The sequence below is a fragment of the Sebastes umbrosus genome, chromosome 14 (assembly GCF_015220745.1).
Source record: "Sebastes umbrosus isolate fSebUmb1 chromosome 14, fSebUmb1.pri, whole genome shotgun sequence".
Lineage (NCBI taxonomy): Eukaryota > Metazoa > Chordata > Actinopteri > Perciformes > Sebastidae > Sebastes > Sebastes umbrosus.
In genome coordinates, this window is record NC_051282.1 from 10,360,210 (window position 1) to 10,373,939 (window position 13,730).

The 13,730-nt window shown below is 40.3% G+C and overlaps 1 protein-coding gene and 1 long non-coding RNA gene across 3 annotated transcripts; one reads left to right on the forward strand and one right to left on the reverse strand.

The window, feature by feature from the left end:
- Nucleotides 1-290: 290 nt before the first annotated feature.
- tefb (TEF transcription factor, PAR bZIP family member b) lies at nucleotides 291-13,378 on the forward strand. Of its 2 annotated transcripts, none has more exons than XM_037792691.1 (4): nucleotides 291-547; nucleotides 7,924-8,460; nucleotides 9,158-9,375; nucleotides 9,667-13,378. In XM_037792691.1, the coding sequence occupies exons 1-4, from the start codon at nucleotides 442-444 to the stop codon at nucleotides 9,880-9,882; spliced, it is 1,077 nt and encodes a 358-aa protein (XP_037648619.1). In that variant the 5' UTR covers nucleotides 291-441; the 3' UTR covers nucleotides 9,883-13,378. The 2 variants fall into 2 exon arrangements, with proteins under 2 accessions (XP_037648619.1, XP_037648618.1); XM_037792690.1 differs by lacking the exon at nucleotides 291-547 and adding an exon at nucleotides 6,834-7,259.
- Nucleotides 4,189-5,726, reverse strand: LOC119501936. Its single transcript, XR_005209963.1, has 2 exons — nucleotides 5,673-5,726; nucleotides 4,189-5,290 (listed from the first exon to the last, which is right to left on the reverse strand). It is a non-coding gene; the product is annotated as an uncharacterized LOC119501936 (long non-coding RNA).
- Nucleotides 13,379-13,730: the final 352 nt, after the last annotated feature.

Genomic DNA, 13,730 nt, shown 5'->3' on the forward strand with positions numbered 1-13,730 from the left:
ATTGCTACTAATAGTAAGTACAGGTAAATACAGTTTCATTATACTGTCACCTTTTTTAGTGCATTACTCAAACAGGCCACTAGAAGGCGCGGCGCCATCCTGGCCTCGAGCCGCCTTCTCAGGCCTGCACGTGCTGCCGTACGTGGCGAGAAATGTGCTCTCCTGAACAGGGTTGTTGTTGTGCTCGTGACAGAGCCCGCCCCCCTGCTCTCTCATTGGCTCCGCGCTGTGACTGACAGGCGCCTGCTCCGCTCTCATCCAATCAGCGCGGTCCCATTATAATACAGGTTGTTTGGACACACGCAGACGTCCCCGTGATGTGAGTTGCTGCAAAGTTGGTTAAAAGTGTCTGAAGTCAGCTGCTGACACACAGTTTGGTTTCTCTCTCAGTTGGGACTCGTCTTTTAGACAGCAGTAGAGACTTTTCACAGGTTGCTCATCATGTCGACAGCAAGCCAGATCATCTTTGGAGACAGGAGTGATGTTCCTGATCTCCTCAAGTCCTTGGCTGACTATCCTTTCTCCTTCCCTGCCTTTGATGACACAGGTAAGAATCATTTATCATGCTTTTTGCAAGCAGAAAAACAGACTTGAAACTTGCACTTGTTATCATATACTGTAAATTACCTTAAGTGCAATTTGCATGCACTTATAATTTACTTGTATAGCCTATTATTGAGTCCTTTTATGCTACTTTACTACTGCTACTAATGTTGTAAGTTACTATTTACTCCACTGTATTTATGTGACTAAACATATGATCCGCATAGTATGCTTTTTGTACTTTTTATTGGAGTTTTCAGAGTGAAACATACAGTAGAAAAAAGATGAAGTATTTTAAGTAGAGGTATTGGAGGTAAAGACCTCAAATAAATAAAAATAGATGTGTGTGTGTGTGTGTGTGTGTGTATAAATAAAATAAAAAACATCAATGTTTTACAGGTGAATTATCACACATGTATGAGGGAAAAGCAATATAGCAAATTAGATTGCAATACCTTAATTTATAGCAAATTCTGTTCAAATATAGGCAACAGAAAATGTATCAAAATAATACATAATAGTATGCATTTTTATAGATTAAACTATCTAACATTATGTAAAGTAGTTAAAAATTAGCTTCAGATCGGCCATTTAAACATCACCAGTAATACTAATCAAATCACTGGCCAGTCTTCTAATAATGAGTACTTTTACTTCTGATGTTCAAAGTACTTCAATAAAATTAACAATGCAGGACTAGTATTTTTACATATTTAAGAAAAATATCCCAGTGCTTCTTCCATCATTGGTGTAAAGTTATTAGACAACTTAAATCCTGATGTATGAGCAACTGTACAACACCTCACAACCCTCATTACAATGGGATTAAATGTCTGGTCTAGGGCTAACCCCTTTTGGTCTTTTGGTCAACTAAGATTTCTTTATTCTATTAGTCATTGTTAATTGTCATGCTGAATGACTTATTTCCAAGAAACTTATGATCACATCTCTGGTAAACACAAGATTTAAAGTGGTGCTTTTGTGCGATTCTTTGTGGAGAAACTCTGTTTCACAGATCTGTCGATTAAATCGACTAACGATAAGTCAACAAAATCATATGTGTGTTAGTCGACAAAGAATTTCTTTGGTTGAGTAATACATGCTAATGCATACCCCTGTCCGGCTGCATTCAGGAACTCGTATTGATTACTATAGTAAAGATGATCAAGGTTGTATGTTGAAGTGAACCCTGTTGCAGGTTCAGGCCTGTATGGAAATATGTCAGCAACACAGCAGCCTGCAACTGATGCAACAACACTGAAACAGTCCTCCACGGTTTCATCACATCATTAGCTTCTTTGTGCGCTCAGTTCTTCTTGTTTACTTTCTTGCTTTTTTTGTTAGATCATTGTTTGGTATTTTTATTGGATAGTTGACAGTAGAGACAAAGAGGTGCCATAAGGTGTCAGTGAGGCCCCCAGCTGTAATTGAACCAGATCCGATCACATGTTATGATGTGAGTGTTTCCCCCCCCACTGTACATGTCCAAACAGTACTCCAGATGGTGAGGACAGTGTTGTTAGTACATTATGGTAGGTTATGATCAGACTTTCACATCCAATGAAAGTAACCCTTTGTAATACTGGAAAAATAACTTTACTTTGCTATTATGCTCTTTTACTATGCTACCAACATATTTTATCATTGAATTACAACAATATATGTTGCATCCGCTGACTAAATTTGTCTATAAACTGCTGGAATGTAAATCAAGAATTGGACATGGCTGTTTAAGCTCTTGAAGGGCCCTTCAGCAGGGTTGATGTTTGTTCAGGGTTGAGGGGAATTGGCGGACCCACGTTGGCCCCATGACCCTGGTAGATAATGCTGGTATTTAGATTCAGTTTGTAAGACGACATGTATGAAGGAACTGACACCTTGGTACATCTATGAAATATTCACGTTTGTGTCATTGGAACAAATGCAAAAATAATTACAAATGGTGTTATTCATTGAATTTCATCATCTCGCGCTGCAAGCATTGATGCATTTGTTACCATATTTGCTACTCGTGCTGACACATCGATGAATTAATAAGCCAAGCAACATGATGTGCAGAGTTTTTGCAGTAAATCTCACAATATAATAGCCTATAATGTAGAGCAGAATACAATTTACCTGCATGTTTTAAGCATGACAAATCACTCACAGTGTATGCATCTCTGGATTGACAGTTTGACTGTCTTTGTTAGTTGTACCTGGTAATAATACGACACGACACCTTGCTGTCTGCCCTTCCCTTTAGTTTCGGTCAACAATAATTGCATGTTCTCTCGGTGACACCCTGATATTTCTTTGTCTCGTTTTCCTTGTCTTGTTTTTAAGCAGCATTATCAGTGCAGATTCATGCTCTAATGCAGAAAAACAGGAATAATCCCTTTTTTTTGCTCCGCACCAATACTTATTTTAACATTAAAACCAAAATAAAGATCAAGCAGATTAATAATAAGATTACTGTATTTACTGTATTACACTGCATTTTCTTGCCATGCTACATAGTTCATAGTCATACTGTGGCGTGTTTGTAAAGGTTGTAAAACAGCAAAGCCCCTCCTGCTTTGGAGAGGAGGACACAGAAATAATACACAAACTTTCTGTTAAACTCTTCGTTCTGCTCTGATAGATTGAACGTTAACGCAGTATATAAACTGAACCTTCTTGTTCTCATTGTCCCGAAACGAGTTGGACCACAAGGCCAAGACTTCCTGTCTGAGCTGCTTCATTAGACTAAATACAGTGTTTATGTGACCGGACAGTAGAGGGCACTGAGAAGTGTTTAATCTAACGATTATTGTTCTAGGCCAGCGGGTGTTTGCATGTTTTGCACTGTACACACCGCATTATGAGCCCAAGGCTTGTCTTGCTGTTTTTTTTTCCAACAAGCTCTGCAGGATATTTAGCAAGTAACAAGGAATTGACAACTCTGTATATTGTAAAACCTTTTGCACAAGTACAGGTGAGGTACTGCACATAATTCAGTTGACGTTTGTGGTTATTGTGCCACACACATGCCGCCAGACTGACCCAGTTACCCCTGCCACATAACCACCTTGACATTCATCATCCTGACAAAGAGGGAGTCTCAAGCTATCTACCAGTACTACATGGTAATACTGAGCAAGTTTGGAGTTTCTATTATGTTTATACTTGAACATTGACAAAATAAAGTGACCTCAAAACAGTCTGTATGCAAACTAAATGACATGTTAACTGGATTGTAGTAAAAAAAGATGATCTTAAATGGTTCATAGATATTAAAGTACTGGTTTCCTACGGTCAGTGCAGCATTCACAAAGCAATTTGTTACCTTGCTTAAGGGCACTTCAGCTGATAGGCACCATGGATGAAATACCAGCAACCTCTGTTGACTAGCTCTAAGCTGGGTTTTTCACTTTGTCAGTGAAAGTGGGGCTGGGCAAAATGATAATATATATCTTCAAAACGATATGAAAAGGTTCATCGTATATATTTTCCTATACTGTTTCTATCGCGATAACGGCTAGGTTTATGTTTATTTATCTCCCAGCCCTAAGTGCCAGTATTAACAACCCCGGAGTTATTAGATAGCAACGTTTAAACCATGATACAGTAAGATACAATTTACCAAAAAGTTAAATGGATAAATAAGAATGTGGTAGTTAGGTGTTTTTTTTTAAAATACTCTGAAAATATTATTGAGTTTGGTTGGTGGCGAATCCAAATGTTATGTGTAGTACTGATGAGGGACTCAGACATCACTCATGACTCATGTATATCTAAAATCTTGACCTTATGTGTAACAGGGTTCACACTGTATTCTCAGGTGGTCGAACATGGTTGAATCAAAAGAGATGCTTATGTATTCTCCATTCCTTGACACTTTATTTCAGAATCCAAATCAATATCAGTTTTTATTCGCCATACAGTACATATATACAAGGAATTTGACTGACTCTGATTTTATGAAATGGAAACAGAAATGGAAATAACAGCTATGGACAAGCACAACAAAGGTGGGGAATATAGATAAATAGATAGATAGATAGATAGATACATAGATAGATAGATAGCACCAATGACATAAAATAAAAATGTATATACAAGTCAAGTGTTCTTTAAATGTAAACAATACAAATATCGCAAAGAAATAAATACTGAATGGATGAAAAAATGTCTGAAGAAAAGTAAAAAAAAAAGTTTGAAAAATGTCCAAAACAATATAAGAAAAAAAGCTGGATATTTTGGTATAATAGGGTTATTGACAGTGTATGACTGCGTAAGTGTTCATCAGTGTAGTTTTTTTAAGATAATAAAATCAAGGTAAATTGCTAAGAAAAAAAAAATCATCATTTACATGGTGTGTAGTGTAACGTAATGTAAGTGCACCATTCATTAATAGATAAGACTGGAATGTAAACATTCATTCAAACTTTATTACAGACTCAATGTCCAGATAAGAAAAAAGAAAAAACAGCAACAATGCATTATAAATAATACATTACAATACAGGAAGCACTATAAAAAGTCATGATTAAAAGATATTAAAAATATATATACATACTTCAATGCCTTACATATAAAGAACTATACCAGTGCCTCCACAGCTGTGATTGGTACCGTGTAGTGCTAAATCTGATGTATACAGTCCATCAGTAGTCTTCAGTCTGTCTGTGTCCAAGCTGCTGCAGCAGCAGGTTATTTCCTCTCTGGTGGGTCACTGGCTGCACAGCAGACACTGGGCGCTTTGTTTACCGTCTATTGTGGTGAACTGGTGGAAAAAAAACACAGACAAGTGGTGAAGGTGGGGTGATTGAGCGGTTTGAACATCGTGTTCCTGAAACCAAAACGTCTTGCTGAAGAGAGCGAGGGACTGTCGCGCGCTCACATAGCAGCGCGTGCACAGAAACGTGACGTTTCCTCCTCTTTTGTTGTGGCTCCGCGAGCGTCTGATGTGCATAAACAGCATAAACATGTTATCAATTACGATGGTGTCAAATAAATAAGGCATGTCATAATGAGTTCCTATGATAAAACGACGCACATACAAAATGAATAAACGAATGGTGGTAAATTATAATGAATAATAGTAGTAATAATAGTAATAATAGTGTTATTTAGAGCTGTCTGGTGAACAACGTGTATTCTGTTACCTTTTGGGTCCCCGTGCACAGCTGATGGGTCGCGTGCCCGCTCCAGCTCGCCTTGACCCGCACGTGCTAAATATGTGGAGCTACGCCCCTTCGACAGATTGTACTTTCACGTGAGCAGGATGGAGGCGGGGTGCACGTGTTTCAGCACGAGTATCCTTGAAGAAGGTGCTATATGGAAGTGACAGAAAAGTCTTTGCACGAGCTGCATTGTCATTTTTTTTGGGTGTATCGAGTAGTGTGCGCGGGTGCAGGCGTGCAGATTAATCTGTATAGTCACGATGGAAGTGTGCAAATGTGTGATTTTAGTGTGCTTCAACTGGGATGCATCCTTTCCCTGCAGGTTGTATGTATGCGCGAGTAGTGACACTACACATGATATGTTGTCTGGCTGCACGAGACTGAATGTTCTTTCCAGCCTCCTCTATATAAACATCTCCATGTGGTGAATTAGTAGCCATGAGCAGTCTTTTTTTTCAATATCATATTTATTTGTTTTTTGTTCATTTTGAAACAACAGAACAAACATTCACAAACGTCCCCAATAATAACATTCGGTACAAAGAAACTTAACAAACACTAATATTAATATAAAATAAGCCAGTATACATACAGGAAAAACATATTATATACACAAAAAATAGATAAATAAGTAAAAAAGAATATACACAAGTAAAAAAAAAAAAAATGTAAAACAATAAAATAAAATAAAATCTATTTATATATACATATATATATATATATGTCAATGAGCAGTCTTTTTTTTCCTCAATATTATATTTATTGTTTTTTTTGTTCATTTTGAAACAACAGAACAAACATTCACAAACGTCTCCAATAACAACATTCTCGGTTGAAAGAAACTTAACAAACACTAATATTAATATAAAATAAGCCAGTATAGATACAAAAAAAACATATTATATACAAAAAAATAGATAAATAAATAAAAAGAATATACACAATTAAAAAAAAAATTTAAAAACAATAAAATAAATCTATTTTTATATATATATATATATATATGCCAATGAGCAGTCTTAGAACCACTACAAAGACAAAGAGGAGCGCCTATGTACACTCTATACATTGACAGTCACACATTAAAGTGGACAGCGCTGGCAGCCAATCAGCTTCTACTATTCCGCGAGTGGGCGGGGCCAGTTGGCTCAAGAATATCCAATCAGCTTCTACTATTCCACTAGTGGGCGTGGCCAGAGGGCTCATGAATATGCAACAAGCGCTCGGTGGTGCACACAGAGAACAAGGGGTCTTGTGTACAGTAGTGTTGCTTTTTGCTGTCCTAAAAGCAGCGTTGATAACAGGCCTGGAAGCAGCAGCTCTGTCGTGGTGAAAGAAGCGTTTGTTTTTGTTGTTGAGGAGGCATCTCTCTCGGTACCGTTCAGTCTCTCTCTGGTGGTCTGCTCGGAGCTCAGCAGGACATAATGTCTGGTAAAGCCGCGGTGACAGAGGCGCTCCAGCCGTCTACCGTCGTTACAGCCGCTCCTGTAGAGCAGAAGTGCTTCCCGTTTGTTTTAAAGAAGATTATGGACATCCCTCCTCCTAACATCCTGGAGGAGGGCGACGACGGTAAGATTAAAATGATGAAAATAGTTTTTCCAGTCTCTGCCATGTTTATCCACACTATAATATAAAATGCATAATATTTAGAATAAACACCAAATTATTGCATTGGGAGGAAATGATGAGCGTTAATTAAACCGCATTAGGACGGACCCACCATGTGATGCTTGGAGTCAGTTTCATCTGAGAGGCTGCGAGGAAACCAAAAAAAGAACAAAAAGTTCTAACTCCTCTCTGCTGCTCTGCAAGCAGCGCACACACACTGCAAATACACTATCAGACAGAGACAGTGCTTGGCTTTTCATTAGACATAATAATCTAGTGTTATTTTGGTCTAGAGTTAGTGTGGTGGTGTTTTGTGTTTTGGTAGTGCATGTGTGGAACAAGCTGGGCTCTGTACCTATTTTCCGGTTTCCCAGAAGCCTCTTTTATTCCATATAGTCATCCTACTTTCTCACTTTCAAACTCAGCTTTTTGCTTGAAATCCTCTTTTTTTTTGTCACGTGTCACACCACACCCCCCCTCTTTCCACCCTCCCCTCCTTCCATCTACTAATTATCTTTTCCTGTCTGCAACCTGATGTCATGTGTGTGCACAGGAAAAAAAGCTTTCACTCACAGTAAGCAGCCTGTTTATTTAACCGCTGTTCACCCTCTTGTCTTTAATGCAGAAATAGAGAAAGAGAAGCTGTGCTCATCTGAGGATGTGGAGGGAGGCGGGGCCGCAGCAGCAGCAGCCAGTGCTGGTGGAGGTTCCAGAGGAGGAGGAGGCAGTGGGGGGGTATCAGCCTCCTTGACCCCGGCCATTTGGGAGAAGACCATCCCCTACGACGGGGAGACCTTCCACCTGGAGTACATGGACCTGGACGAGTTCCTCCTGGAAAACGGGATCCCTGTGAGCCTGGAGGAAGAGGAGCTGCAGAAGACTCTGGCTTCAGTGGGAGTCAAAGGCAAATCCATCCCCAAGGTTACTCCTACTCCTACTACTACTCCAGCTGCTGAAGCTGAAGCTCCTGTACCCGCCTCAGCATCATCCCCCTCGACGGTCACCTCAGATCCAGAGGAAACGGTGACGGTCACCACGTTACAACCAGCCAAGCTAGAAGAAGAGGAGGAAGAGGAAGAGGAAGAGGAAGAGGAAGAGGAAGAACAAGAAAAGGAATCTTTGTCTGAGGAGGCAACAGCAGAAGTGGAAGTGAAGAAAACAGGTGAGAAATATAGATTTATTATTATTTTTGCATGTGTTTTTGGATATACAGTTCCTATTTATTCTTCGTTCCTGTTCCCTTTTTAATTCCCCCATTAGTATTAGACTGAATAATTTTAGGAAAACAATTCCTGCTGCTGAGATTCTTAAATTCTGTAACTAGAAGCTGAATTATATGCTATTTGTTTCAGCTGTCTGTAGTTGTATATGATGTCTTTGTATAGGTGTAGCTGTAATGTGTACTTGTAGTCGATCTAGCCTTGTAGACGCTGGGCTAACATTAAATAACATTGCATATGTAGACACACAGACAAAACCCTGACCTTTGAGCCCATGCTATAGCTTTTATACTATATGTTTGGCACATGGCCAGCAGGACTATGTCTGCTACACATCACTGTGATCTGTAAAAAACTGCAACTAAAGGCAGACATTGTCAGTGCTATCTTGAGAAAAAGAGTTGAATCAACACCCCCCTGACTGTCTTGACAAAAACTGAACATTTTAAGCCTCACAAAGAGATGATGTTTTACCGGATCTTTGCACTGATTTGGATTACAATGTGCAAAAGTTTCCCTGTCACTGTCGGGGAATGGAAATGCTGTATATAAGGCTGCAAGTTAGCATTATTTTCATTATCAATTTATCCACAATAGATGTAGTTTCCGAGCTCACTTTGTCTCTCCGTACCCATATAGATCGTAACCCTGCAGACCGTAACACCCCCTCCCCGATCGACCCAGAAGCCATTGAGGTGGACATTAACTTCCAGCCGGATCCCACAGACCTGGTCCTGTCCAGTGTGCCGGGGGGAGAGCTGTTCAACCCGCGCAAACACAAGTTCTCTGACGAGGAGCTGAAACCGCAGCCCATGATCAAGAAGGCCAAGAAGGTGTTTGTTCCTGATGAGCAGAAGGTAATTTAAACATATGTGTGCGGTGTCTATTGGGCATCAACTCCAAAACTACACACTATTAAAGATACAAACATTTTGACATTATTTTTTACTACAAAAAGGGATGTTAAAGTGTGATTGCAGCCGGACTCTGTGTTCTGGCCACTCCTGGTAAAGATTAAAGCATTTGCAAACAGTGTGGTGGCTTAGAGATCAAGGATGGGGGGATGTTTTCACAACACAGATTTTCCTTTCAAATCCCTTGCTAATGTTTGTTGTGTTCAACTGTACCTCTCCCGTTCGTTCCCTCAGGATGACAAATACTGGTCCCGGAGAAAGAAGAACAACGTGGCAGCAAAGCGCTCTCGCGACGCGCGGCGGCTGAAGGAGAACCAGATCACGGTGCGCGCCTCCTTCCTGGAGCGGGAGAACGCGGCGCTGCGCCAGCAGGTGTCCGAGATGCGGAAGGACTGCGGCCGCTGCAAGAACATCCTGACCCGGTACGAGGCTAAGTACGGCCCGCTGTAAAAGAACTCACCCAACGAAAAGTATCAATGAGACAAAAAGCAGAACTCCCTTCCCCGCAGAATTCAACACTGACACAAATCCACCAAGGGAATCTAAATTTGCACTGTTGTCTTAGCTGACCTCCAGTCACTGTGTCGAGCTCCAGCTGTTAACAGGATGCTGGAGTTTTGGATGCACACTGGCAGGGCAGTGAGGCATGATGGGAGCGGTGGTCACAGGACGGCCTGTGGAGAGCGCCTGGCTCCTACACTCAGAGAGGAAGGGGACGATTTGTGGACACTCCCATGGTCAAACACACGTGGAAAAATCCGGTCTGTCTCCAGACGGTTTCAAGAAAAATCAGGAGATGTGAAAAGAGCAGACCGGTACAAAAAGTATCACAGGCTTTTAAAATGCCACACAAATCAGTTTTTATCACTGCACAGCACTTCTTCTTAGTGGACCAAAGCATGTCAGTTAGAAGTCCTGTATTTAGAACGGTGCACACTAGCCGCCCCTCACATTTCCTTGTGTTGCACTGTGTCCGTCGTGTCCGTACTTCCTTTTAAAAATACTCCGTCTGAAGCTCAGAAGAAGGATGTTGATTAACTGGTGGCAGAGTAGGAGCAGGAGACAGGTTCACAGTGGTACTTCCAGTCTGCAGAGAAAGGAAGCAAAGGCCTCAGGCCGGTCATAGGAGAAAGGGATGAGAGTCCGTTAGCAGGTGGGATTCAGTCACAGTTCTTCCGTCTTGTAACCCACATGCACGCCTCTGCGCACACAGAAACGGTCTGTATATATAGTCGTCATCTCCCTGCACCACATAGATAATGTGCGTGTATCAGTGTGTAATCCATTTTTGCACTTTTCTCTTAAAAAAAAACACATTATGGTGGTGGCAGGTATTTACCACCACCACCATGGGAGACACGGTAGCTTATTAGGGGAGAAAAACATGCATGACCTACAATTTAAAGCTACTGTGATGTAGTTTCCTTTTCTACTAACCTCAGATCAGCTTCCAGAGCCTCACACAAGATTTAGTCAAAGAAGACCGATATTTTACAAATGAAGAGAGCTGTAGTTTTTTTCTGTATTCGAAGGTATATGTGTGATGATCTGCAGGGCCCTCACCGGTGGAGGGGTATGTTAATGCGTAGGGATGTTTATTTTACTGCACACTGCAGGTAGAGGGCGCTAGAGCCACTACAGCCTGCCGAGTTCACGGTGTAGTGATGGATTGATTTTATTTTTTTAGCCAGGGCCCAAAGGTGACTGCTTCTAAACGTTGTAAATAAATGATTGTCTCATGGTCTTTATATCCTATAAGACAGGGATTCTGACTGTGTGTCTTTATTAACCCAATACTATTTCTTATATTTGCCAAATAGTCAATGAGTGCTGTATTTATTCTGATGGTAATAACGCATCTGTTGATTGTGATGTACAACAATATGTCAGATAATTCTATTTCCTTTAGAAGAACAATACTTCTAATGAAACCAATGCAGGGAAATCAATGGGTAAACTGTGCTTTTGGATGTTTGTTTAAAAACAAAAAAAAACAGATTTATATAGTTTTATGGGATTTTCTTTTCTCTATATACATACAGCATGTGTCTGAACACACAGAGGATCCTTGTTTACCTCATCCAACACTTCCTATTTTGAAAGGTTGAAAGTTTAGCAGGGTTATAAAGTGTTATTGGTCGAAGCAGAGAGCACATCAAAAGTTCCGTTTGACTCCGAGTTGATAAATTGGGTTCTTTTTGCGTCTAAATTAGTAAACACATTACAGACTGTTATGGGACTCAATATCTCAAGTGTCTTCGGCCGACGCACATTTCGTGATCGGTCGGCTTGTGCTCCTAATCGCCGTAATCTTGGAAAGAAAATAAATGTGGCAATAATACTCTTGTTATGTAATGCTCGTTTTCTTTCGGTGACGATGTTGTATGTAAAATTGTTATGATGTACTAAATAGAAATGCCCCCAAAGTCATTTGTGCTTCCAGTTTAGATCCTCTGTAATCTAGGATCCTAATGCATGAAACCCAGTAAACTTGTCCTTTTTTTCCCTTGAATATTTTACACCAAGTGTACTTATGTCTGTAAACCATCACTGAAAACTAGATCTGTTTTTGGATGGGTAGGTTGATGGTCTATTGTACAGTTCTGTCAAAACAAAACAAGCAGAGCATCTTTGCTATGATGTCCTGTGTTTATGACTTACATAATAGAGCCACCCATCCTTTGTGCAGCCAGTGCTTGACCTTGGAGCGAACGTCAGCTGAAAAAGGCATCTTTTGATCACTGTGTGGATTGTTTTTTCTATTTACTAAAGATCGATCTATATCTAGATACACTGGATCAGCTGGTGATTTTGTGTTTTCTTGATACATTCTGTGTTTGTTTCAGTTTCCTGATGGCGTAGTAGTGTAAGGAGACATTTCTTAGCAGTGTGTTTTATGTTGCATTGACATTCAAACTTGGCATTGACTGCATTATGCTGTTTTATACATCAATGTAGTTGATGAATGCAGACTTTTAGTTATTTCTTAACTAAATTAAAAATGTTCTGCATCAGGCTGACTAAAGGTACTGATCCTGAGAGTCTTTTAGAAGACCGAAAGATCATTTATAGTACTGCGTACAGTATGTAGCAATCTCTGGCTCATTGTCATTTAGCAGGCTGTAGATTTTCCAGGGAAGATAATAACAGCGGTTTAGATCTCCAGCTGTCTGTCGCCACCTACAGACAAAGATAGTCACAGATGCTGCACTATTAGAACCACCGTGCGCCACCTGCAGGCAATAAATGTTGGTCGGCTTGAGGTATTTTATTTAACCTTTCACCTGTTAGCTAAAAAAAAAGTCAATATACAACATGATAGTTTTACAGTTACCGTCAGTAACGGTTACCTCAATGTATGGCTTCGTTAGGCACTTCGTCATTAGAAAATTGAGCATGAAATTGTTAATTGACTTGCCCAGAGTGAGACATTTTATCGATAGACAACAGATAAGTCAGGACAACTAAAATCATAAAATCTGATTCAGGTTAAAGATGTCAATATTTATCATATGGAAAAACTGCAGTTGTAATACTCTGCCTGCAGGTGGCACCGGTTTGAGCGTGGTATTGTTCTCTTTGCCTGACAGTGGTGGAAATGAGCATCTCTGTCTGAAGGTCTAAATCGCTGTTTTCAGCTTCTGGCCTGAAACCATTGGCACTGGCTTATGGTGCTGCTGCACATCAATGACACTATGTCCTTGTTTGCTATTCACAGTAGCTACAATACTCCTGAAAAAGAAAATGTCTAAAAAGTCTATTGATTTTTAAAATTGAGTTTGTTCTGTGGTGTTTCTGCTTTGTTTTCTCTTTTTTATATAAACATATGTTTTTTGTTAGATGTTTTTGTATCGTCCTAACCATGTATGGGATACATGCAACTGCAGTACCATGTCCTAACTGTATCTTGTATCATGCAATTGAAATAAATTGGGATTTAATGACATGCTGGCTCGTTGCTTGACCTTGCCTGAGTCATCGACCAGCTGCAGCGGCTCTAATGGGAATAGGCACGCTGGTGCTGAGAGACAAAGAAACGATAGAAAACAAAAGAAGCAGTTCGGTGCAGATGTTTTCCACATCCTTAACCTCATCCTTGATGCACACGTTCATCACATCATTTTCCTTTGCCTTGTTGTTTTTCACTGTCCCCTCCTTCGCTGCCTCTGTCCTGCTGCTCATCAGTATTCCAGAGGAGTAGGAGATGTTGCGTAATGATCACACCGACACACTGGGGAGCAGCGTTGCGTAACAGCAGCAGCGGCAGCCTCAAAGACGGGATGGGTGTTTGTGTGTGG